This window comes from Ammospiza nelsoni, chromosome 6 (assembly GCF_027579445.1).
Source record: "Ammospiza nelsoni isolate bAmmNel1 chromosome 6, bAmmNel1.pri, whole genome shotgun sequence".
Classification (NCBI taxonomy): domain Eukaryota; kingdom Metazoa; phylum Chordata; class Aves; order Passeriformes; family Passerellidae; genus Ammospiza; species Ammospiza nelsoni.
In genome coordinates this window covers 39,486,577-39,510,931 of record NC_080638.1, presented here as the reverse complement: position 1 = coordinate 39,510,931, position 24,355 = coordinate 39,486,577, and the positions used below count along the sequence as shown (strand labels likewise).

The 24,355-nt window shown below is 40.2% G+C and overlaps 1 protein-coding gene across 2 annotated transcripts; it reads left to right on the top strand.

Annotated features, from left to right (window-relative positions):
* The first annotated feature begins 178 nt into the window (after positions 1-178).
* Positions 179-21,318, top strand: LOC132074798 (uncharacterized). Of its 2 annotated transcripts, none has more exons than XM_059474824.1 (8): positions 179-343; positions 10,965-11,086; positions 12,159-12,297; positions 13,123-13,199; positions 14,971-15,081; positions 18,369-18,475; positions 19,857-19,947; positions 21,049-21,318. In XM_059474824.1, exons 1-8 carry the CDS (start codon positions 247-249, stop codon positions 21,163-21,165), a joined length of 861 nt encoding a protein of 286 aa, XP_059330807.1. In that variant the 5' UTR covers positions 179-246; the 3' UTR covers positions 21,166-21,318. The 2 variants fall into 2 exon arrangements, with proteins under 2 accessions (XP_059330807.1, XP_059330806.1); XM_059474823.1 differs by having other exon boundaries at positions 13,123-13,244.
* The last annotated feature ends 3,037 nt before the right edge of the window (positions 21,319-24,355 follow it).

Here is a 24,355-nt window from a genome sequence, read left to right as displayed (position 1 = left end):
CCGCGGCCGCGCTGTCAGCGGGGGGGCGGGGGGCGGGGTCGGGCGCGGAGCCAAGCGGTAGCGTGAGCACGCGCCGGGAGGGTGCACGAAGGGCGGGGCCGAGCACGCGCAAAGTGCCTCTTCCGGTCAGTGTCGCCCTCCCGCATGCGCGCGTGCGGGTGGGCGGGCGCGCGGAGGGCGCGGTTCGTCCCGCGGCGAGCACGTGCGTGGTTCGGCGCGCGTGGCGCCCCCCCGCGGCGGCGCGCGATGGAGCTGGCGGCGGCGCGGCGCGCGGTGCTGGCGGCCGTGCGGGGCACGCGCGCCGCTGACCTGCCGCGCCTGCTGCACTGGATGCGCAACACCCGTAAGCGCCGCACAGCGGGGCCGCGACCGCACCGCACCGTGGGCCTGGATCGCCCCGCCGTGCGGCAGCCGGGGCCGGGGGAGGGGGGAGCGGACCCTGGGCGAGGGGCGGTGTGCCCGGACCGGGTACCGCCCCCTTCCGGGGGCACGCGGATCTCCGGGTACCGGCGGGTACCGGCCCGACGCCTCGGCCGGTGCCCTCCGCCCTGCCCGGCTCCCCTCGGGGGCGGCCGCCCTCGCCCGTCCGGGGCTGCCGTGCCCTGCCGTGCCCCGGGTGCCGTGCCATGCCGTTGCACGGTGCCGTGGCAGGGGCGGGGGTGAGGCGGCGCGGGCGCGGCCGGCAGCGGGGCAGGACGGGCTGCCCCTCAGAGCCCGCGGCGCACCGGGCGTGCGGAGCCAGCCTGCTCCTGCTCCTGCTGCTGCCGCGCCGAGACGGCTTTGGGTCCTAGGCTTGTCTTGTGCAGCAGCTTCACACGTGTACACGGCAGCCTTTCAGGAGTTTGGATATAGCGGTTTGAGCTCATTTACAAATGCTGCTTTCCGCACTTGATGTCACCTTAAGCTGAACATAGCTTTCTGTTTACTCCCGTGTTTATGCCTGGATGTAATTTCATCAGCGTTCTGCAGTCAAGCATTCTGTGGCAGATGAAGAAAGGAAATATGGGTCAGTGCAGAAGCTGTAAATTTGCAACTGAACCCAAAAGATGACACGGAAAACCTCATCATAGGCAGTGCGTTAAAGCGATAGTCACATAGTGCTCTGCTGAATAAAGTCTAAACCCTGCTTAGTCTCAGGAGGTATGTGCATTTTCCCAGACCCCTCCAATTTTGTGGCCCAGTCTTAAGATCCAGTATGTGTGTGTCCTGTTTATTAATGATTGTCTCCTGGGTGGTAAACCTCCCCTGATGATCGTGTGTTGGCAGAAATTCATCATATGATACAGTACTTCCCCTGCTTTGCTCAGGTTATGCTTCTTGTTTGGGTCTTTGCTCCAGCACGTCCACTTTAGGACAAAAACAACTTCCTAAGGCAGCACCAACACACAGGGACCGTGGCACAAAGGGCAGCTCTGACACCCAGGACTTGTCCAGCTGTCCGGGTACTTGGAGCTGCAAGCTCACTCCGTGTTGCCCTGTGGTTTGTGGCTCCCGCAGTCACTCGGATGAGTGGCAGGACAGATCCTTCTCAGGGGGAGCAGGCCCTCTGCTGGATTTGCGGGAAGAGAAGCGGCTGGGAACAGCCTTTGCTGCCTGTGACAGGCACGCAGCCCTCCCACCCAGGCGGGCTCTTTCCTAGGTGAGACATTGCCAAATGTTTCAGAGCATCTGGAGTCGGCCTCCACGGCTAGAGCAGACATGGGCCTCCCTAGAACGTGAAGGCTGTATTTTGATGGCAGTACTTAGTGTTACTTGCAATTAAACATTCTTACTTACATGTGTGTATGTTCACATACCTGCGTGTATATCTATCTACACGTGCATATGTCTGTATGTATATAGACATAATGCTAGAGCAGTCTGCTATAAGCAGTACTGCATCCTTCCAGTTCTGAGGTCTTGTCTGGACACTTCTAAACAGTGCTTGGGTTACTGTAAATAATCTTGTTAGAAGTGGTTTTCTTCTATCCCATATGCTCTAATATATAAAAATCTCATTGAATTTCTCATGCAATCATTCATATTGATTATTCACTTAACATAAATCATTGCAGCTCCTACACACTGTATTAGTTTGTGTGGTGGTGTGCATATAGAGCTTTCTCAGCTTCCTGACCCCTTTACAAATACAGCAAAGCACATGCGAGCTTACTAGTGAAACTTGAAATTGCTGAACTGTTTCAGTTAGGAAACTAATACTTACTATTTTCTCTGTTTCAATTCTATGATCGTGTTTTACTTCTGCCATAGGAATTTTTAGCCAATGTTTTGAGCATAGTTTATGTAGACTCCAAAATCCTTTGTCAGTGAACACATTTTAATTTTTTTTTTTTTAATGTTACAGCTTCCGAACTTTCTATAGATGGTTTCTGTGAAAGATGATATGCTATGGTCACTAGCCTTTATTATGATCTCTCAAATATTTTTTCTGAATTTTAATGATCTAGCTTTTTGCCTAGGTCTTTCAGTGAACGGATTCATGTATTTGTGCCTCATATTTGCTCTTCATAATTAAGATGCAACCTAAAGAGCAGATTAGGTTCCAAATCTTGAACTACTCTGTGTGTGTGTCTGAGCAATCTGTGTCCTTCTATTTTTATACTGTTTGCATCAATAGTGATGGCTGCTGCTTCACTATGTGCATCATCTTTAAACATAATTAGCTTTACAGTTGCCATTCAATGGCTTTTCAGCTCATATGCTGCAGATCAGGGAACAGTGGACAGGGCAGTCAGGATCAAGCAGCTGGAGTAATGAATATAATTTCATTTCTGTAGTCTCCTTGTCAGGCCAGCTTCAGAATCTTTTTTGGTTTAGGATTCTTTGCTTACAGGCTTGTGCTCTGATAATATTTTATGCTAATTTTCTCTTTAAAAATGCTCATTGTTAATATCCTTGCTGTATGCTATTAATTAGTATTCTGAGAAATCAAGTTGTACTTTAGTAATCTGCATCCTCGGCATTTGCTTACATGTTGTGATTGTATTTTGTGAATTGCTGATGCAGTATAGAACTGTAGGCAACCACATTTGTTTCAATTGTAATTTAGAATGTGTGACTTAGGCTAATCTTATTTCCCCTGATTGCCACATTTGTGGAGACATTTAGAGCCTGTAGAATTTGGCCTCATGCTAATGCTTGTAGAAGTTGCCAGTGGAAAAATATCAATGTTTACCCAGTTCTAGTGCTCTCTCAAGGTGCTGCAGTCTCCCTCTCTAATATACATATATGTTTACATGTAGATATATGATAAAAGAGTGGAAATTAGAAAGCTTTATGCCTATGTGTAAAAACTTTTCATTGTTAAACAATCAATATATGTTTCACCGCCTCTTTGGGTCATTAACCTGTTCCTGTTTTTCTGATCTCTTTTGTCTGGATGGCTATGTCCTGCTTTATTTCTAGTTTTCACCCTGATGACAGGACTAGAATGCAAGATCAGTATCTGTACCTTACTGGTTTTATTTTCTTGCAGCATTGGACAGTAAGTGAGCATTTGTCCTGCAGGTCACATTCCTTTAACTTTTTTGCATTTTCCTCAGAGATGCAAATATTTTCTGTGATGTCCCTAGCATAGCACTCTTGATGATGCTTCTCTTAGTATTGTTTCTCTGAGCTGCTTCTGTGGCTGCATACTGGCAGTAACTTTTAGTGTGGCTTTTTTTTCCCTCTCAGAATTGTTGCATTTGAATAATTATACTGCCCATTTTAATACCTAGCTAGTCCTGTGATAATTAATAGTGCTTGGACTGGGGATAGTGAGGCGCTGGTAGAGGTTTCTGTTGCTGGACCCTGAATACAGCTAGGGAATGTGGTGTTCTATCTGTGCCTAAAGACGACTGTTTTATGGGAGACATAAAAAGTTACCAGATCTCTGTGCCACACAGAAATAAAAGCCTAATCTTTGGTGATACAGATGTAGGAAGGAAACAAACCTCTGATGAGCAAAACAAAAAAAAAAAAGTGGCAGAGATGGGGAGATAATATTGTGAATGAAAACTAGGATAGGATAAATGGAAATAAAAATGGTATCTCCACAGACAAACTCCTTTTCTGTGAAGTGTCAGTTCCCTGCCTTCTCCTCCTGTATCCCATTCCTGTTTCTGTCAAGGTGTTGAGCTTATACTTTTACCTCCAGCTGAGGAGAACTGGGCATGGTTCCAGTGTTGGCTGGAGTCAGGCTTTTTCCTTCTTCACACATCTCTGAATTAAAGTGTACATGCACCCTTAGAGTAAAGTCCTGCATAAAGTGGATGACCTTTAAGATCAGTGTTGTTGCAAAGACAGCCTTAGTTATTACTGTAACTTAGTTGGTGTTTTCTGACTCACACACTGAAGGCATGAAATGCTACTGACAAACTTCCATGGAAGATGTGAATTGTTTATAGTAAAGTGAGTTATCTTACCTAAAGTAAAGCCTTACATATTTTGAACTGAAAGAACATTGAACATATCCTCACTCCAATGATTTTTGACTAACCTTACTTGGTAATTACAGGAATGTAAGTGAATGAAAGATTCTATTAGTTTTTTTTTTCTTTTCTATTTGGGTTTTTTTTTGCTTTTCTTATGAATGTGGGGTTTTTTGTATTGAGAATTTTAGAAATTCCAAATCTTTATGTGTGATGGAAGAAGACGTTGGTGTTTTAAGGCAGCTGCTTAGCAACACTGCTTGGCTGTTTCACAATCAGCCAGCTCTTCCCACACACTGCAGTGAGATGTACGTCATTTCACGGTGACTTGCATTCCAGCTTTTCTTTTGAGTTTGTCTTAGATCTTAAAGAAAATTAAATAATAAGAGCTGGAAAAAGGAACAGGAACCTTTCGTGTCTTAACTTTTTTATAATAGCATGATTAATGCTTTAATATCCTTTTGCAATAACCGTGTTCCAGAAGTTCCGGCTAAGAAAACCTGGGTGAAGCCCAAGAGCTAATTCAAACCACTTGGGAAACCCCCCTGACAATCCCCCTCAGCTGGGTCCCAGCATTTGATGTAGAGCTGGGGCAAATTCCCACGTGAACCTCCACTGTCCAGATTTCTAAAATTTTTAGTAGCAGAAAAGGTTGCATTTGGTAAGAATGAATGCTGGAGGAGATAACCAGTGAATTGACCAAGCTATCTGTTTACATGAGCAGCACCACAGGAATCAGGGGAAGTAAATACAGGAATCTGAATCTTGAGTTTGAGATTGAAGTCACCAAACCACTCTACCGACTGGCACCCACTGAATGCTTTTGCTGTGCTTAGCGCTTAAATGCAGATTACAAAGCTGTCCCTCAGTCAGTGTCAGTGAAGCACAGATAAGGTGGTAAGACCCTTTACACTTCTTGTGTTCTGTCATGGGGTCTAAGGTTGAAATATTTTTCCATCATGGGTAAATATTACTGTTGTGATACTAACTTCTAAATTTTTTTCAGTTCATGCAACAGTGTAATAAAACACTCTACAAACCGTTTCCAGTCTATGCATTTCCTGAGAGAATATGAAGCTAAGATTTCAAAGTGATATACTGGTCTGAATTGTTGATTGTTCCTGCAGTACTCAAAATATTCAATATCAAGAGTATCACTCAAAATAGTAATTGAATAATAATCATTGCAAATCTTCTAATTTAAGGATAAACAACGTATAATTAAGTACTAAATTTTTTTTAATGGATTAACTTGTACTGGAAGCAAACCAGCTTTTTAAGAGGTTGGAGTACAATTTAGTCTTGTAACTTGAAAGTTGAGGGCAGTCAGTGCTGTAAATTCAGGTTGTTAACAGGCAGTGAGGGAAGAGTATCTGATAAAGTCAACTTAACTGATACTGGAGGATGTGCTGCTTTAGTACAGTGTTCTGCATACAGAGAAAAAACTTTTCATCATACTCTTAGGAGCAGACCAAGTGTGTCCAGCATTTCTTGTACTTTATTATCTTGGAATTGTCATATTCTCTGACCTGCTAGGTAAAGTTATCAGATGATAATTTTCACAAGAAGAGGAAACAGGATAAGAAAACACTTGATTCTTTAAATGTTTCCTTTCAGTCTGCAGATGAAACTAAAGTGGAACGAGTATCTTTAAAAAGGATGAAAATGTGGGTTTCTGCAATGTGACAAGTATAGTCTGTGGTTTTGTGTTTGTGTGAAAAAGTAATTTAGTACAAGGCTTCATATCCAAATTTGTAGAAGTGATTTATTCAACTGAAATATCCTTTCAGAAGAGATAAAAATAGCATTGCATTTTTACATTAACATTTATTTGTTGAAATGATACCATACCAAAAATCTTTTCCACTGTTCTGTTTGATAAACTAAAGTGGGATGTTACCTATAATTGGATGAATCATCAACTGTGGGAATTGGCATTAATTTCCTTTGTTGTGACAAGTGATACTGGTGTGAGAGAGGTCTCAAGAAGAATACCAAATACTTCTAAGTTGTTAGTCATTGAAACGTAATAATGGTGGGGGAAACTAGGGATTGTGAAACAGTATGAGACTTACCTTGTTTAAATTTGAACTTCAAAGCTTCTTTCAATTAACCAGTGTAAAAGACTTAAACTAATAAAATGAACTCTGGTTATATTTCTGTTGGAAAAAGCCAATTACTTTCTACCATTAACTATGTATGCTTTGGGACAGAAATAATATTTAGAGTTCCTGAGGTACTTGGTATACTGAGGTCACATATTGCTTCTCAAATTATTTAGCCAAAAAGGGCAATACTAAATTTTAGGGATGTGGTGCTTCTTCCTTGACTTGGTTCTCCAGTATTATTAAAAATGCTGAATTACTAAATCAACCTTGTTTTAAGTAACACAGCTGTTAATATGTGCTCTTCTCTTCTGTGAGTCAGAGTATATATCTAGAAGACCATAAAGTGCTTGCTGCTATGGTTGCCTTTGCTAAATTCTCTTCTTTCCCTCAGGGACATGTAATCTTCTGTTGTCATTTGGAAATCACACATTGCTTGTCTTCAATCCTGTATTTTGCAGTGCCAGGGTGTTCAGATGTTGGTGTAGCGGTGCTCTCTATCTGGTGTGAGGCTTTGTGATGTTTTCTTAGCTTCTGTAGAAAGGCTGACTAGCACCAGGGTGATAATGAGCCTTTTTGCAACGTGTTAATTAAATTTTATAAATGCATGTTGAGTAAATCCAGTGGAACCGGTTTTTGAAGTAAAATACAAACACTGCACACTCAGACTTCCTCCACAAACAAATTATTGTGATTCATCTTGCAGTGTTTCATGAACTGTACATTTCTTTCCTGGTTAGTTGTCTGTGCAATGAACACAGGTTGGCTTGCACACTCTCCATTTCATATTGTATACATTTCATGTATGTAACAGGTACTAAAATGATATATAAAATACTTTTCTCTTTTGTTTCTTCTTTGAAGATTCCTTTTAAGGCGATACTGAGATTTTCAAGAGTGAACAATTTGTTAAACACGAGGGTGGAGTTGATAAAACTGTACCAGCAGAGATGCATATTTTCATATTTGGCACTGATGTTTCCTACTTGATGGCAATCTACAAATATTTACATACTGCAAAAGTAAATGAGTTATTGTGGTAGCTGTTGCTGTTTCGTGCTTTGACAGGAAGGAGTCCTGACTCTGTGTGTCAGAGTTCAGTCACAGACTATACACACAGGTGTGGAGTGTTGCACACACAGCTTCTGCTCCAGCTGCCATTTTGTCATCTCAGATGAAGTCTGTTCAGATCTCCTTCTCCTTTTTTCTTCCTGCTTATTGTGCTTTAGAGTATTAACTGTTAGTTAGAAAGGAGCACTTCCATTTGTCATTTATTTTTCAGGGTCAGTGTTTCAACAGTTTTTTGTTTGAGATGCATATGTGTTGTCCTTAGGACTTGTTTTGTACAGAGCATACAAGAACTCGTGTGTGTCATACTTTGTGTCACAAGGAGAGATCAGAGGGCCCTATGCAAGGTGGTCAGCATTGTGCCAGGTACTGCACAGATTGAACTCAGGGCAGGGAAGGATTTTCTGGGTTAGAGGAAGATGGATGTGCTGCCTGTGTCCCACTGAAGGTGTGTGTTTCTGTTCTGTGGAGCTGGACCACTGCATGCTCTGGAGAGCTCTCCATCATTAATGTTGGCCAGGAAAGGTCACCCAGGGCATGAGGGAGCAGATCCTATTGACACACTAGATCTGGGAGCAAGAGAGCTGAAGTTCTGTATTTGCAGTGTGATGTGGCTGGCCTGGTGGTCTAGGAATACTTCCTGCATTTCATTAAATGGTATATATGAATTTGATACTCTTAACAGGCACTATAACAGCTGGATGAGCTCTCTTGCATAGTAATAGTATTGTTTTAAAGCAAGTGCCAGATGTAGAGGCTTATTGCCCACAGGCACTGATCTGTTCAGCTGCCAATATCAGCTTTCTACTCTCTTGTTCTGTCTGTAGCATGACTTTTCCCCTTGCTCCTTCAGAGGTTATCCACCTCAGCAAACTGGTGCCTTGGCACTCTGAGGGCATGTCAGGGTGCTGATGGTGTCAGTTAAGCTACAGTTAGATTTGCCCACCTTCCCTTCCCATAATATCTGGGTTTACTTCTGTGCTGTGTCACATCCATAGAAATCTTCCCTGAGCTGGTTGGAAAGATCACTGTGCTTCTGGGATGTTCATAACAAATCTGCAAATTGTTGGATGGGCTGTGTATTTAACAGGATGGGTGCTCATTAGAGGTTTCAAATTAAAATGCTGCCAAGCTGGAGCTGCTGCATTGCACCTGTTGTGTTGGTGTTGCTGCTGTTGCAGCTGCTGCCTGTGTCTGTGTTCCTTGCTGCAAAGTGTGCATCTCTCTAGGAGCTGAAGTTCTGGAGAACGGAACTGTGAGCACTTTGGAGCAGTAAATTGCCTTCCTGAAGCATAACAACTACCAGTGCTAATGGCCCATCAGGGCTTTGGAGCATTACTACTGTATGTTTAATAAATTATAAACCAAATAGATCTTAGGGAAATACAGATAATTTAAAGTTTCTGCTGCTTACTACAGGGGATTCAGGATTGTCTGTTTGGGTCCATTTTTGGATGTGTTGAAAGAACCATTTACATTTGCAGTCTAAAGAAGAGCCTTTTGCACCAATGATTGATGCTTTCTTTAATCATATTGTTCTCACTACAGTGCTTAAGCAAAAACCATTTCAGAAGCATTTAGTTTAAAGTATCATAGTTTAAAGGTTTGCAGGTTTCTGATTCCTATACTAGCCTTAAAATTTCTCAGTCTTTCTAGCATTTCCTGTGATCCACAGGAAAGATTAAATATATTAGCATAGAGAAACTTGTAGTGTGTTCTGTAGATTTATTTTGAACCTGTTTTCCATCAAGCTTTTCTGTACTAATGTTCCCACCTGGAACAGCAATGCTAGCAAACATTGCCTTTTTTTAAAACACCTGTAAAAGCTGTCAGATTTTCTTTTTGTGAGTGATGCAGCAGTCTAAAAACAAGAAGCAAACCAGAAGGGGTGGAGAAGAGGGGACATACATATTCGTCTCACTTTTAGACAAGACTCAGTGGATGGGTTTGGTATATTTTTTCAGGATTCGATTAGTGGCTGCTTTTTGGTGGTGGTGGTTGTCTTTGACAGGTTTGTAGCTTTGAGCTGTGATGTGCCTTTGTTTAGAACCAGTTCAACATCCTTCAAGCAGTGAGATATCCAGACAAAAAGGAATTTCATCTAATCCTTCTTTTGAGGACAATATAACAAGAAAAGAGCAGAGTACAGGCATAAAGCAGATCTTGTACTGATGCCAGTTAGGAACATCATACTCTTAACAAGAAATTGGGGGATATAAGCAGGATGTTGGCTGCAAGATGTGAAAACTCTGGTATGAGCAAGTAAACCTTTAGCTGGAGTTCTCAATACTGCAGGGCAGAAAGGATGAGTCCAGGAGATCCAGAGGGAGGTGTTGAGAATCCTCACACACTAGGAAAGAAAAAAAAAAAACCAGGAACAGTCTGGGTAGGCAAATCTTGGTTTTTCTTGGAAAGGAGACTGATGTGACACGTGATGAGTCTTCAGGGAAGTAAATAGTTACTGTATAATAGAAAGCAACAAAGTTTGCTATTTCCATTGTGAGTGGGGCAGAAAATACTAAGTAGTGGCAGAGGATATAAAAATCAGTAATTAAGAAGGGTTTTCCTTTCTAATATTAAGGGTAGTCAAGCACTGGAATAGATGGCTAAGGGTGGTTGTAGAGTCCCCAGCATTACCAGTCATTTTTAAAAGAGCAGTTTGAAGAAGTAATGACACTTACTATTGATTGAGCCTTGGAAGAAAAAAGGATTAGTGTCTTCACATGGTTTCCTTCTGAATCTTTTTTCTAGATGTCTTTTAAAAAAATGAGCTAAAGTAATGTAGGAATATCCTGGGAAAATAACAAAAAAATTACTCTGTGGCTTTGCAAAATTGTGTTGGTTTACATTTATTCCTGTTTTCCTTCTAATTTGAAATATTTTCATAGTTTAGGTGATGTAAAATGTATTGTGAGTTGCACTGTTGAACTGTGCATTATCCCCAATTTTTTTGTATGTTTATTAGAAAGATCATACATATAAAAAGAAACTTGTATTAAAAAAAAGCCTGCATTCAGGCAACTATTGAGTTTTGTAATTTCTCCAATAGTTCAAAAACATCTTTGATGTTTTTTATATCTTAAACTGAAACAATATCACTTTGGTGGCAGCCCAGACCATCATATGTGAGTTATAAATTTATAAATATGAAAATAATATGAAAATAATTTGAGATCTCAGAAAAGCAGTGCATTTATTTTACGTGGCAAAGTTATTACAATCCAAATCAGTCATTGGCTGGAAAAGCTAACAAAAATGCATGTGAATAAAAAACCTTATCCATCTGGTGTTGTTTATGTCTTGCAACTGTATTGTACTGGTCATCACTTAGTCCACATGATATGATTGTTCAGGGGTTTTTGTTTGTCTTGATTTATAGATGACTTTGATGAGCTTGTGGTGAGTAACAACGATGTTGTGCTCAGAAATATCGCTGAAGATTTGCGGAATCGTTTACCCATCGAGGCAATGTTCACTTCAGAACATCAAGCTGTGCAGAAAGTAAGCTAATTGTTATGGTCTGATTTTACTGAACCACATCATTTATTCTGATAGCATTTTAGCAGTAGTTTATAATAGAAAATGAGCATGGATTGACATATAGGAAATCTCAGTTTGGTTCTCAGGTCTGTTGCTCTATGTTTGCATGACTCCAAGAAAGTTGCTTCATAGTTTTTAATGCTTTGATCATATGTTATTTGGGATAGCTTTCATTCTGTGTGGTATGGCGCCTGTCACAGTGATTCTTCAATGCTAGCTCCATAATAGACTCTTAACAGCTCCCTTAAAGACAGCAGGAACACAAGGCCAGTGTTTGCTGTTGCCATAATGTGGGCAGCTCTGAGATGATATCCAGCTCTTTTCAGATTCTCATGGCTGTGAGTCCTGTGGGAGGAGAGTGCACCTTTCCTACTTGACCTGTCAGTATGCAAGGAAAGTTAATGCATTTCCCAGAAAAGTGATGTGTGGCTCTTCAGTGGGAGAAGTGGATTGGCCACATGCAGCAAGCCTGGAAAAGGGAGGAAAGATAAGTAGGAGGATGAAGATTATGCCCCTTGAAATGATGAGAGGGCAGGCATCTCAACTGGTATACTTTTGATTGAAAGTGACACCTGTGTTAATTAGGGGTGCTTCTAGATAGAGGCATAAGGCACGATGAAAACAGTCAGTTGAGGCTGAGAAGCAGAATTGACCTTTCTGCTAAATTTAAGTTACATTCTTCTCATTAAAAGAGGAAGAAAAGCTGCTTTTACCCTTTATGTTCTCTAGCCAAGCAAGCACTAAAGAGACAAAATTCACATAGGGCTCCCTACTCAGATATCAAAACCAGCTTGCTTTGTTTGTTGACCACCACTTACGGTTATCTCAGTGGAATTTGATAACCCAGTTTACATGCAGGATTTCTGTAGCTAATTTTTTTTTTTTTTTTTTTTTTTGTAATTGTTGCATAGGGAAAAGCATGGATCTCGGGGATTTTGGGAAAGGTAGGATGGTGGGACAGTTAACATGTGACAGTGTAACTGAAGTTAAGAGACTTGGTTATGCCTTTCTAAGGTTTTGTTCCTCTTTTCAGATACAACAGCATCCACTGCCCATGATTCATGTTGATGCATTCCTTTATGATGATGATGATGTTGATTCATTGTGTGAGGAGGGGAAAATGAGTAGGAGCTACTGCACAGAGTGTGGCTCATACAAAACTGCATCTTTAGGTAAGTGTTCTTTTGGGAACATGAGAAACAAATTGAGTTTAACTAAACTGGTTTGTGCAGTGACTCAGCTGGACATGACAACATCCAGCTGATGGGGGACTTTGTCCAGGCTGCTGGAATATACAGGCCAGAATTATTTCTCATAACCAGTGGAAGGAGCCTCCTACACATGTAAGTTGAATTAATTTGCAGTGTGAGTGACAACTGTTGCCCACAAAAACTGGGCAGGTTAGAGGCAGGCTATGTACCACTGGAGAGGAAGATGAAAGAGGAAGACAATACTGTAGAGTCCATGCAGTAGCCTGCATCTCCTCTCACATGCTGAAGAACAGTGGAAACCACCATCTGTCTTAAAGCTTGTGTGTGGCTACAGATCAGTGCTGTTGCTAGTGGAGCACAGCCATTGAAGGAATGGTTTATATGGAGAACATTCCATTCATTAAAACTTTGGAGTTGAAATTAAAGCTGTTAATATGTCTGCCCACAAAAAGTTTTGCACAAATTGTGTTTACTACGTTTCCTTTTTCAGTTAAATAGTTCCAAGATACTTCGTTTTGTATTATTTAACATACTGTGCAGAAAAAGGTAATTCAGTTTCATGAAGGATTTCAAAATTCTCCATGTAAGGCAAGGAATCCTCAGACTTGGGACAGGCTTCTTGGCTGGTTACCTCTGATCTGCAAACCCTGCCCTAATGCACTAGTGCAGGCCAGAAACCACACAAGTTTTCAGTGAAGATAATACTTCAGGTTACTATTTCAATGGTTAATTACACAGTAGTTAGTACTGCCCACCCAACACCTTTGTTCTGTTCTTATTTCCCAGAGTTTATTTCGCATTCCTTTTCCCTCATGGAACTGAAGTTTCTTTATCACCATGTACTGCCTGACCTGACAGGAAAGGTAGTGGTTGACGTTGGCTCCAGGCTTGGTGCAGTGCTATTTGCGGTAACTTCCAGCACAGGAATTCATATTTTATTACTGTGACAAACATTTTCCCTCTTTTCTGACTGCCTACTCTCATTACTCAATACTGGATAGGTCATTCTGAGAGGCACCTCTGATCTGCCTCTCTGAATAGTGTAAGGTGCTGTTTACTAGCAATTTCAGTTCTTCCTCTGTTCCTCACAAGAGGGAATAGAAATGATCCTGCTTATGGAGAGGAAAAGTCTGTTGTCCAACAGAGTAGCATATTGCTGTCACACATGCTGCTCTTTTGCTCGTTCCTGCTGTCTCTTTCATAAGTCAGTTTGTCCTCTTATGTCTTGACCATGCCTATATATAGATTAGTTATGTTAAATTCCTTTATGAAGCTGATAAACTGTTAAAATATACAAAGGAAGACTTTGATATGAATTTGTCTCCAAAAACATATTGTCCTGCTCTGCATTTTAAAATGCACATAAAATACTTCATCAAGAAACTTGAGTGCAATTTTGATTGCTTTTGGCATGGCTGGTACAACATATGGCCAACAGCAATGCAAAACACACATTACTACTTTCTTAAAAAAGTCAATGTGTGTTTAGGGCTCAGTCTTGCAAACACTTGAGCATGTGATTTTACTCATTTGAATAGTCTAATTTTGGGATCACTCAAATGAGGAAAGTTACTCCCATTTGTAAATATTTGCAGCATTGGGTCCTTAAATGGTAACACTTTGGCTAGGCTGATTTTTATTTTGAAGTATTCAAATGCTTGTATTATTATAGTAGAAGATACTTTTAAAGCACTCTTTCACAAAAAGCATTCTGCTTTGTAATATGGTCTTGCCTTGGAGGAAGGGTGACTTCACAGGTTGCTTTTCTACTCTCTGAGTAGAATGGTTTCAGAAAACCTTAATAATGAAGTTGTAATACATGTGGATCTCTGATATTCTGTATCTTCAGCATTGTTTGTCTTTGCCATTGTTGGCAAAGTGTAATTATTCTGCTCAATGGAGACAGTGGCGCTTAAAGCAGTATCTTTGTTAGGGCACTGTATGCTCAAGTATTTGTACTTTTTTTCTCTAACATTTCCAATGGCTTCCCCAAATCTAATCCCCAAATCTTAGCCCAAAACTGAACTATTTTTTGGGCTTAATATTAAATGATAATTTAGCTTTTTGTTTTTTGCATATATACCTGTATGAAGCATCTGAAAATGTCAGTAATGCATTAACTTAGAGAAGCTGACAAAGACTTGGTATCAAAATATCCCACTATATTATTGGTATATTGTCCTCCATTTTCACTGATTTTGGCTCTGTTATGTCTTGTGTTTTTTTTCTTTTCTCTTGATATTTTCTTCTTCAAGTCTCCCAAGTAACAAAAATGACATGTAGAGTCTTTTCCCTTCACACTATTTTCGTAATTTGTTTTGTACACCTTTTTTCTTTCTTAGACTATTTTCCATCTGTTTTGCAGTTCAAGTGAACTTGGAGCTTTCCCTTTCTTGTTTTTTTGATGTGTCATTTTGGATCTCTTACTAACATTTGTGAGGCTTAAGTAGGAATTGCCAAATTAGGAGCTTAGCTTTGAAAAATATTTCACATCCACTGAAAGACATTTCTCAACTCACTATTTTAAAATGTTTCTCTAATCTTAACTTGTGTTTAATTCTCTTCTTTTTAAATGAAAAATTTGAACTTGTTTTAAAGGCATCACAGTTACTAAAGTTCCTTTTCCTAATGTAGGGTTATCTTTATAGCTCAGCTTCCCAGCTGTATGGAGTAGAAATGAATGCAGACTTTTGCCAGTTGCAAGAAATTATGATTACAAAGTACGAGTTCATTGACAGAATAAAGGTAACCAAATATATGTTTTAGTTTTTGTATTTTTAACTACTGTGTACAAGGTATCTGGTTTGAGTGAGTGGCTGGTAAATCAGCATTCTGAGAAGTTTCTGCCTTAGCTGGTTTTGATCCTAAACAAAGGCTTTGCATTAGGAAATAAAAACCTTATAGTAAAGAGGAAGAGGGAAATTATCAAAATATCAATCACTTAGCTTTTTTCCTGACTGGACTTACCCGTTGGCTCACACAAAACAGATAAATCTTAGCCAGTTCTCCCAGTGAAATCAATGACATCATTGCCACTCACTTCTGTGAAACTGAATGTATAAAGAATTTCTGTCACAAACACTAAAGTAAATGTCTGTGATTCACTTTTGTTAGCAGAAAAATGTTTGTAGGATTTGCAAATTTGCATCTAAGGATACCTAAAGGACTTAGAATTATTCATATTTCCTTTCATAGAATGCCAGTGTATATGTACCTTCCACAAACAAAATGGGTTTCAAAGAAAGTGCTATCATTATGGGACTCACTTCCCTAGTTTCATTATGGGAATAGCTACTAATATTTTAAAGAGGAAAAAAAAATTCCTTTCTGGACCAGACCCATGATTTTGTTACCAGCCAAAGTTGGTAAGTAGAATATGCTGAATAGAATACTGGCTTTAATCCTGTGTTGTATGCACGTGCTCTTGAATGGAGTCACACAAACTGCTGAGTGTGGTAATTTCTCAGGTATTAAGGTAACCCAATTTTAACCTAGAAATAAATAATAGACATATTTAACACAGGGTAAGCAGTAGCAGTGGGTTGCTCAATTCAGTCACAGTTGCTGACAGTTTATCCATAACCTTTGGGTTTTGTGTATGTTTTATGTTCATAACACTTGACTGTGATGAAACTGAAAGTACAGTTAGGAGCTCTGTCAACTTAATTTAGTGGAGCTGGAGATCTATAGGCATGCTTTTCGGCCCTGTATATTTTTTATTATAAGCTTTTATGTATTTTCTTCACACCTTGTAATTCTGCTGAAGTATTCATTTTGGAGCATAAAGATAAGATAATAGGTTTTCAAAGCAGTGCCGGAGGACTTAGCTATTTGAGTCTCATTAAATGCTAATTTAGTCATGTGACTCCTGTTATCACACTGCTTTGAACATTTCAATCTTATATTTTTATTTCACCCCCAAATGAATTCTCTCTAGAGGTACTTATCAGGTTGAAAAATTGTGAGAATCCAGATGCTGGTCATAATTCATGGCACAAGTTTGAAAAACATTTTAGAGGCTCTTCTAAATAGAGATTGTTTTTTTCAAGATATTCTGAATTTTTATTAGAATATGCTCCTAAAGGATAGCAAAGTGAAATGGTATCTTTAGTGGCTAAATCTCTGACTGAACCTTGTGTTTCTTTGGTCAACACTTGGTTTGTTAAAGTACATAGAGGGTTGCTCAGCATCTTTTGCCATTTGAGGAAACATTCAGCTACTGGGAGGAAAGTAAACAGTTCAGCAGATCTTAGGATACTTGAGACCTCAATTCAGAAATTGACTGTAGTCATGAAAGGCTTGGTGTGTATTCCACTGGATGACAGGGCAGTTTTAAAATCAGTTGCTGCCTCCTCTGTTGTGCCAGTACACAGCCAAGCAGATCAGAGAGCTGGTTCAGCTGAAATCAAACCCAGCAATATTGGGGTTTTGAGTGGAACAGTATCTGGGTCTGGCTCACTGTGCAGCCAGACATGCTTATGTGGTCCCAAAGTCCCCAAGAGGAATGAGGATATGGGCAGAATGAGGTGCTTAGGTCACTTTGGTCAGTATGGTCACCTACTCTGTAAATGCAGAGTAATTTTAGGTCAAGTCTTAAGTCAGTCATTCAGGCCAAGGAAACATTGACATATGTTGAAAGTTTTCCAGTAGTTCAAGCATCTTTCTGAATTGTGGTTTAAAATAGTAGGACTGCCATTAGTATCCTATCCTGTGCATCGGGTTATTCTTCCCCAGATGTAGGACCCTGCATTTGCCTTTGCTGAATTTAAGAAGGTTCCTCTCTGCCCATCCCTCCATAGCATCAGCCACACCTCCCAGCTCTGTGTCATCAGTGAACTTACAGGGGAGGCATCTCCCCTTCATCCCAGTCATGTGTGGATAAATGAAACAATACTGGATCCAGTACTGAGCCTTGGGGGACACCGGTAGTGACAGGCTTCCAAGTAGACTCTGTGCCAGTGTTTATGACCCTCTGGGATCTGCCATTCAGTCAATTCTCAGTCCTCACTGTCCACTCATCCAGCCCTCACACCCTGACTGTGCCTGTGAGGATGTTATGAGAAACAGAGTTGAGAGCCTTGCTGAAGTCAAAATAGACAAAATCCACTGATCTCCCCTCATCCATGCAGGTAGTTGGTTCATCACACAAGTCAATCAGATTTGTTAAGCAGGACTTCAGTGAATCCATGCTGACTACTACTTATCCCTTCAAAAGATATTGCAGTTTGCATTCCTCATCAGATTTGGGATGCATTATAATAGAGTTGAAAAGGACCTGAGTTGAAAAGGACCCACATGGATCATTGAGTCAGATTGATAAGATTTCTCCGTCTTTAAGAGGAAATCAAACACATCAGAGTGTTAATGAGCATCCATATTCTCCTGTCTCACTTGTTTTGAAAAATGACATGATGTGCTAATATCCTTTTTGGTAGGTGAAAGTAGATGAAATCAAAACAGCTCCTCTTGTTCTGACTGGAGAGGCAGTTGTTTAGTGGGATCCTCCAGTGCTACTGAGCATCCTGCCTTTCCAACATTCCCAGTCCCAATAGCATTGTGAGAATTCAGCTGTCAAATCTGGGTCTGTAGTGTCTTTTCTAGCTATAATCCTTCAGTAACCCACTGACCCTGTGAGATGCTTTTTATTATCCTCAAAATAGCTTCAACTAGCTTAACTACTTTTCTGAAATCACTGGACATTTGTGATAAAATACAGGGAAGTTGAATATGACAGCCATCTCCTCTTTTATGGCACACAGTTCTAAACCAAAATTCAGATGTACTTTATTTTACTTAGCATAATGGATTGAGTATCTTAATTAGAAGAGTTAAATCTGATTTTAAAAAAAAATTGAAAGGTTATTATGGTTGCATATGTCAGTTTTATCTACTGTGAAGCCAGTAAAATACCTGGTTTTGTGACTGGTTCAAAAGGGTGGTAGCAGCTGCTGTATTAGGCTGACAGGCTTCATGACTTCTCAAAGGCTGTATTTGTCTCTTAATTTATGCCTTGGGAAATTTCTCTCCTTCAGGTGGTTCATGCAGACATCTGTGCTCAGCCCTCACTTCTGCAGAAGGCTGATGTTGTTGTAATGAATAATGTCTTTGAATATTTTCTTGACAGACAGGAACAGGCCAGGTAAGCTCTGTGTCCAAACAAGTTACCTATTTCTTTGTAAATATCTGTGTTACCTTGTGAATAATGGAAAACCTTAAGGTTGTGCTTTTTGAAGGCATATGCATAATTTATATAAGGAAATTGTTTCATACTGTCTACTTCTAATTGTTATACTTAACTGCTAAGGTGTTCTGGCAGTTGTTTATTGTTGAACCCACTGAACACTGCTGCTTTGTTTACCCAAACCTTGGCTTGAATCCTTGCCCTGATATGTTAAAATAGTATCTTGCTGCTAAAGAACCTGAGATTACTGTATCAGCATAAAGCTTAATCTTCAGAAGTAAGAGTCACTGACTCGCTGATGTCAGAGTTTTAATATATACAGACAACAAAGCATGGTTCTGAATGATACTGCTAAGAGATATTTGTAAGGATGTGGTAGCAAACAAACATGTGGCTAAGGTTCTCTTTCAGGTACAAGGCACTCACAGATGAGCTTTTGCTAAGCCAGCAGCATCCGTTTAAAGTGTAAATAACTTGATCATCCTAAGTTTAGAATGGGCAGTCAGAAAAAAGGAGTACCTGTGTCTCCACTTGGTCCCAGCCAAGTCTGTCATTCTGTACCAGCTTCAGCTAAGGCTTGCCCTGCTGCCCTGGATACCAGGTGATAATACCAACCAGACGGGCACAGAGTGGATGGGTGAAGGACAGTGGGTATTTCAAAATGCCAGGAGATATATTTCTAGGCACAGGACTGAGAATTCATTTGATTCTGTCATAGCTTGGGAATAGTGGTTTAGTGTTGCATTAGTAGCATGAAGACAAATGACATTTGAAGAATGCTGGAAATTAAATTCTTTTTAGTCTGAATTGCTGTGCTGCGAGAAATGATCTTACTTGCAAAATCAAAAAAAAATTTTAAAAGGGAATGCTGGAGGCTATATTTAAGTACTCTGACTACTGATGCCTTACGAGAAGTACTTTGTCACGACTGTGCACGAAGTTTGTGTATAAAGAGAAGCTTGTTGTGAAGGTTAATAAAGGACTGCACTTCAGGACTGGATTTTCTTCAAACCAAAGGGGCCAAGTGTCAATGTTTAATCCTTGTTCATAGTGAAAGTCTTGACAATACCAAATGATATGCATGTATGTATGAGAATTATAAAGTTACAAAATCTAAAATTGTAAGACTGTATATTCCCTGTGTTTTTAATCCAAAGCTTGATTTTATTCCTGCAAATACATTTGCTTAGATATTAATAATGACTGATAAGCATGTATTGCAAGTCTTTAAGCTTAGACTACCTCCAGCCAATAAACTGCAAGTGTTAGATTCATTGTATATCAAATATGTGTGTTTTTTCCCCAAAAAACTGGTCACCTGCCTTTAAATATGTTTCAGAGCTTGGGAATTTATTGCTTGTAATGTAAGGAAAAGAGGGTCCTTATTAGTGACAGTTCCAAGTCTTGAGGAATCACTTTCAAAGCTCCAGGTAAGTTCCCTCAGCCTATTTCAGCTGACACATTTTGTTATTTTCTGTTAAAGTGGCATTTCTGGAGTTGAAGTTAGCTGCTTGCCAGTATTGTTGTAAGGAAGGATAAGTAATTTTGTGCAGAGATTAAAAGGTGGAAGACTCAGGATTCTGTTTTGAGGCTGACCACCAGCACATCTCCCTGTACTTAGATTGTCCTTGAGTGAAAAGGAAAATCCCAGCCTCTATCAGTAGGCTGCATGAATTATTTTATTAACATGTGTATTAACATGGCACTGTGAGCTTTTGGAAGTACAGATTAGTGAGAGATGTGGTCTCCCAACCAGCCAAGTGACTACCATCAGGCATCCTGGATCAGTTACATGGCTTTAAATTGCAGCTGGAAGCAAACATAACAGCAGTGCCTCTTTCAGAGATGTTGAATGCTCTGTGCTGGGCCACGCTCTGCCCTCTGTCTGTGCTGCCATCGGTCATCTTAGATCATGTGTGTGATACCTGGGCAAATTATGTGGCCTAGCTTTAGTTAGGAAACAAAACACTGATCAGACATGACAAGGTTATGTATATAGTGATTTTCTCACAACAGTAGTTAGTTTTAGAGAAATTGAATCACTTGTTGCCTGGATGCTGATGGGTGAAGTAGATCCTCAGCCTCAAAACCAGCAGTGGTGTCATTTGAACTTTTCTTGGAGCAGGCTGTAGTCACAGAGCAGCTGAGAAGCCCTTTGTAGCCTTAATACAATGCTCCCTGTGTGTAAAACATGAAAATACCTGTGATTCTTCCATTATACTATTTGCTCCCTCAGCACATCTGTCAGAATGTCACCCTTTGAATTAGGATACACAAATGCATAAAGGCAGTTGTAATATGCTAACAAAATATCTAGACTATTGACTGAGATAATTTTTAAAGTTATCTTTATTATGTCCTATTTGAGTTAAAATGGCTTTTCCAGAAATTAATTTATCATTACATATAATTTGGAATGACTAATCTCTCATATTATGTCTTGCCTTCTTAATGTTGAAACTCCTTAACCTTGAAACTCCTGCTGTTTCTTAGCATGGTGTTGATTTAAGGATCTGCTTTCCTTGTTTCAGACAGATGTACAGCTCAGTCAATGGGTTGAAGAGGTGCAGCTGAACTATGATGTGTATATGGAAAAGGATGTTGACAGAGAAGCGCTCGAACAGATTCATTTATACAAGATTCTCTAGTACCTGGAAAAATTTACTAGTATTCTTATGATATATATTTTGGGCCTAAAATGAACTTGGATCGATTTGTGTGAATAAATCAGGTCAAAATTAATATTGTGGTTAATTTGAGTGATATATGTGGTTTTTAATAAAAAAGAGTCTTTTCAAACAGGTTTTCTTACTGAGGCCTTTTGTCTCAACCGGGTATTTTGACTTTTAATTTAGGAGATATCCTCACGGTCTATTTTTTGCATGTTAAAATGTTAAATGTTAAAAATGTTAACAAGAGCATCTGTATAGCAACGCTAAAAAAACTTTTGGTCATCAGTAGCATTATGCACTGCCAATGTTTGCTAAATATATCAAACCTAGGAGCAGTGAATCCTTATTGATGTGAATGATAAGAATGCATTTAGCGTAATGTTACATAAAAGCTGTAGTGCTGTTTCATTTTCATATAAAGCATTTATTCTTATCAGTAACAATATTTATTAACAGCATTATCTTTGGTGTTCCTCCTGTGGAATTTTTAGGTTTCTCTCCAGGTTCTGCTTCATAACCAGATTATCTACTGGCATATGTTATGAGGGAGGCAAGTTCATCCATTTAGTTAGTTGTCCTTAAGGTGGGTATTAATATACAACACTGAAGGACACCGAGGAGCCATGGAAAATTAATGCAGCAAATCCAGGATGATGGAACTCTTTTCCTGCACTTCTTCTGTGGATGGTAGGAAGTGTAATAAGGGGTTAAGAAACTGAAAATTCTGAACAGGTGTCATGGCTTAGCAGAGGCTTGGTGGTGGCGTAAAACAGTGGAAATTCGTAACAGAGCCTCCTCAGAGAGAAAAGATCCACATACGCCCACCACATTTATATTTAGATTTTACATTCTAAGGATGCAAAGCTTTTAGTCAGCTGAAGAATGTTTTGGGTTTTAGCAAACATTAACAATCCCAAGTGCAAAAATACTATCTTCAGGAGTTTTGGACTAAGCATGTTGTGAATTTAGAAGCATTGTTAAAAAGTTTGCTGCACAACTTAAGTCTATTGTAAATGGGGAAACATTAAATTGGATTTCAGTCTTCAAGTGATGTACAGGTCTGTAACTTTGATAATATGTGCTATAAGCAAAAAGGATCAGTGGCCTTTAGGCACTCACCAACTCAGTAAATAAATGGGACTGTAGAAAGGATAGTGAGTTTTAAGAAGTCTTACTTTCATGTCCTGTTCAGAGTGGCAGAGAATGTTTTAACTTGAGTGATGCTGAACTGCTGCTCAAATACTGTGTTGAATCTATTCTTCATGTGTTTAAAAATATAAAAAGATGGAAAGCTTTTCTTAAAACATTTATTTTATTGGTTACTTGGTTGTCAGTGAGACAAGTGCCCCTAGAATAGAAGACTAGGAGAGGCCAAGCAGCAGCATGGAGGGGTAATGCAAGGCTAACAGATCTGATAAGGAGAGAATAAAAAAGAAGAAAAGAAATGCATGCACAGTTCAGAATGAGGAAATGAGCACTGTAGTAATCAGTACAGTGGAAGCTGTATAAATAGGCTGCTATAAAAGGAAAACTGAATGGGTCATGAAAAGCTACTTCATAACCCTACTACCATGTGAGAAGAAAACACCATGTTGGAATGTTTTTTACTTTTTCCAGAGGTCCTGAAAGATCTCCTGAATCAATTGTCAGGACTTGGGGCTCATGGTACTGGGTATGATCTGTGCCCTGCACCTTGTTTTAGTAATATGGGAACTACAACTTTCATTGCAGTTGTTTCTCCTCTTCATGCTGAGTCTTCAAATACTTTTTTTGGGTGTTGATCTCAGATTAAAAGAATTTCAATAGACTGGAGCAGATCACCAGCATATTTAATGACATCTGTATCCTCTGACTGAAAATAGAATGCACGCATCTGGAGCTCATATGCAGCAGAGGGTGCAAAAGGGAAGCTCCCCCTGTCTTTTTTAGACATCAGGAGAAACTCAAGAGGTGAGTTCAAGCTGCTGAAATACATGTTTTCATCTCCTGCCCTTGATGGGTCCTCGGTGAAAACCCTCACATTGACATGTTCACTGAGAAGAGGTGGTGGTAATTCACTTTGGTTTTATCAAACTCATATTAAGAGATATATCTCCTCTGTCCTTTAGAAGCCTCTTCCTAACGTGACTTCCTAGGGCCAGAGATCACAGGGCCATTCTTCAGGATGTTATGAGCTGCCTAACTCCCCTACTGAAGAGCTAGAAACAACGAGTGTATCAACAAGATGGTAATTGTCTCTTTTCCAGCTGGCCCCTTTCAGTCCTGTTACACATTCCCACACACAAGGGCAGCAAAGGTAAATTGTGATGTAGTTTGCCAAACCTCATGTGAAAGGGGGGAAATTTGTCTTCCATGTGCAGGCTCAGAAGACCTCAGACATCAGCAGAAATCCTCCCAAGGGTGGAGGATTTCTGTGTATTGCCTCAACTAAGGGTTTGCTGTTTCAGCTTGAGGAAGCTGCCAGAGTATATTCAGCATGTTGAGTCCTTGTTCTTAGTTCTGCTACTGCTGAACTGGCATTTGACCAGTGATTGAACTTTTCTCTTCCTTGGTGTCTACAGTGAAAATGAGAACAACTAATCCAAAACCAGAGCAAGGTTGTGAATTAATTGAGTATCAGTTGCTTTGAGATTGTCATATAAAAAATGTTAAACAGCAGAGCTCTTCTTTGTAAAGTGACCTAATTTAAAAAACCTGAAAGGCAAAGATAATACCAGTACCTCTCTGAGATATTTTCTGGCTCTTTCCTTCACCTGACAGCATTGAAAAGGAAGCACAGCTTAACCACAGTCCAGTGTTGAAAATGCATAAATAATTGTTTCCTAGAGCTCTGTTTTTACACTGCCCTTGCTGTTAGCTGGCCCCTGATGTTGGGAGGAAGGGAGAGGGAAGTATCTGGCACCCAGATTTGTGGGCCTGCGTGCAGGGCAGCCCTGTGACAGCTGCTGGAGATGTCACGGTGGCTGCCACAAGCTGCCAGCCCTCGCTGCCCCGCACAGCTCTGGGGCTGCACAGCTGCTGTGTGCTGCCACTGCCTGTGAAACACAGCTCTGTATGGCCTGACAGAGGTCCCAACCCCTGCTGCAGCAGCAGTACACTGAGCAACTGTAAATCCAAAAATTTCACTTTTGTAGGGCTGAATTTAAAAAAAATGAGGGAGATTAAT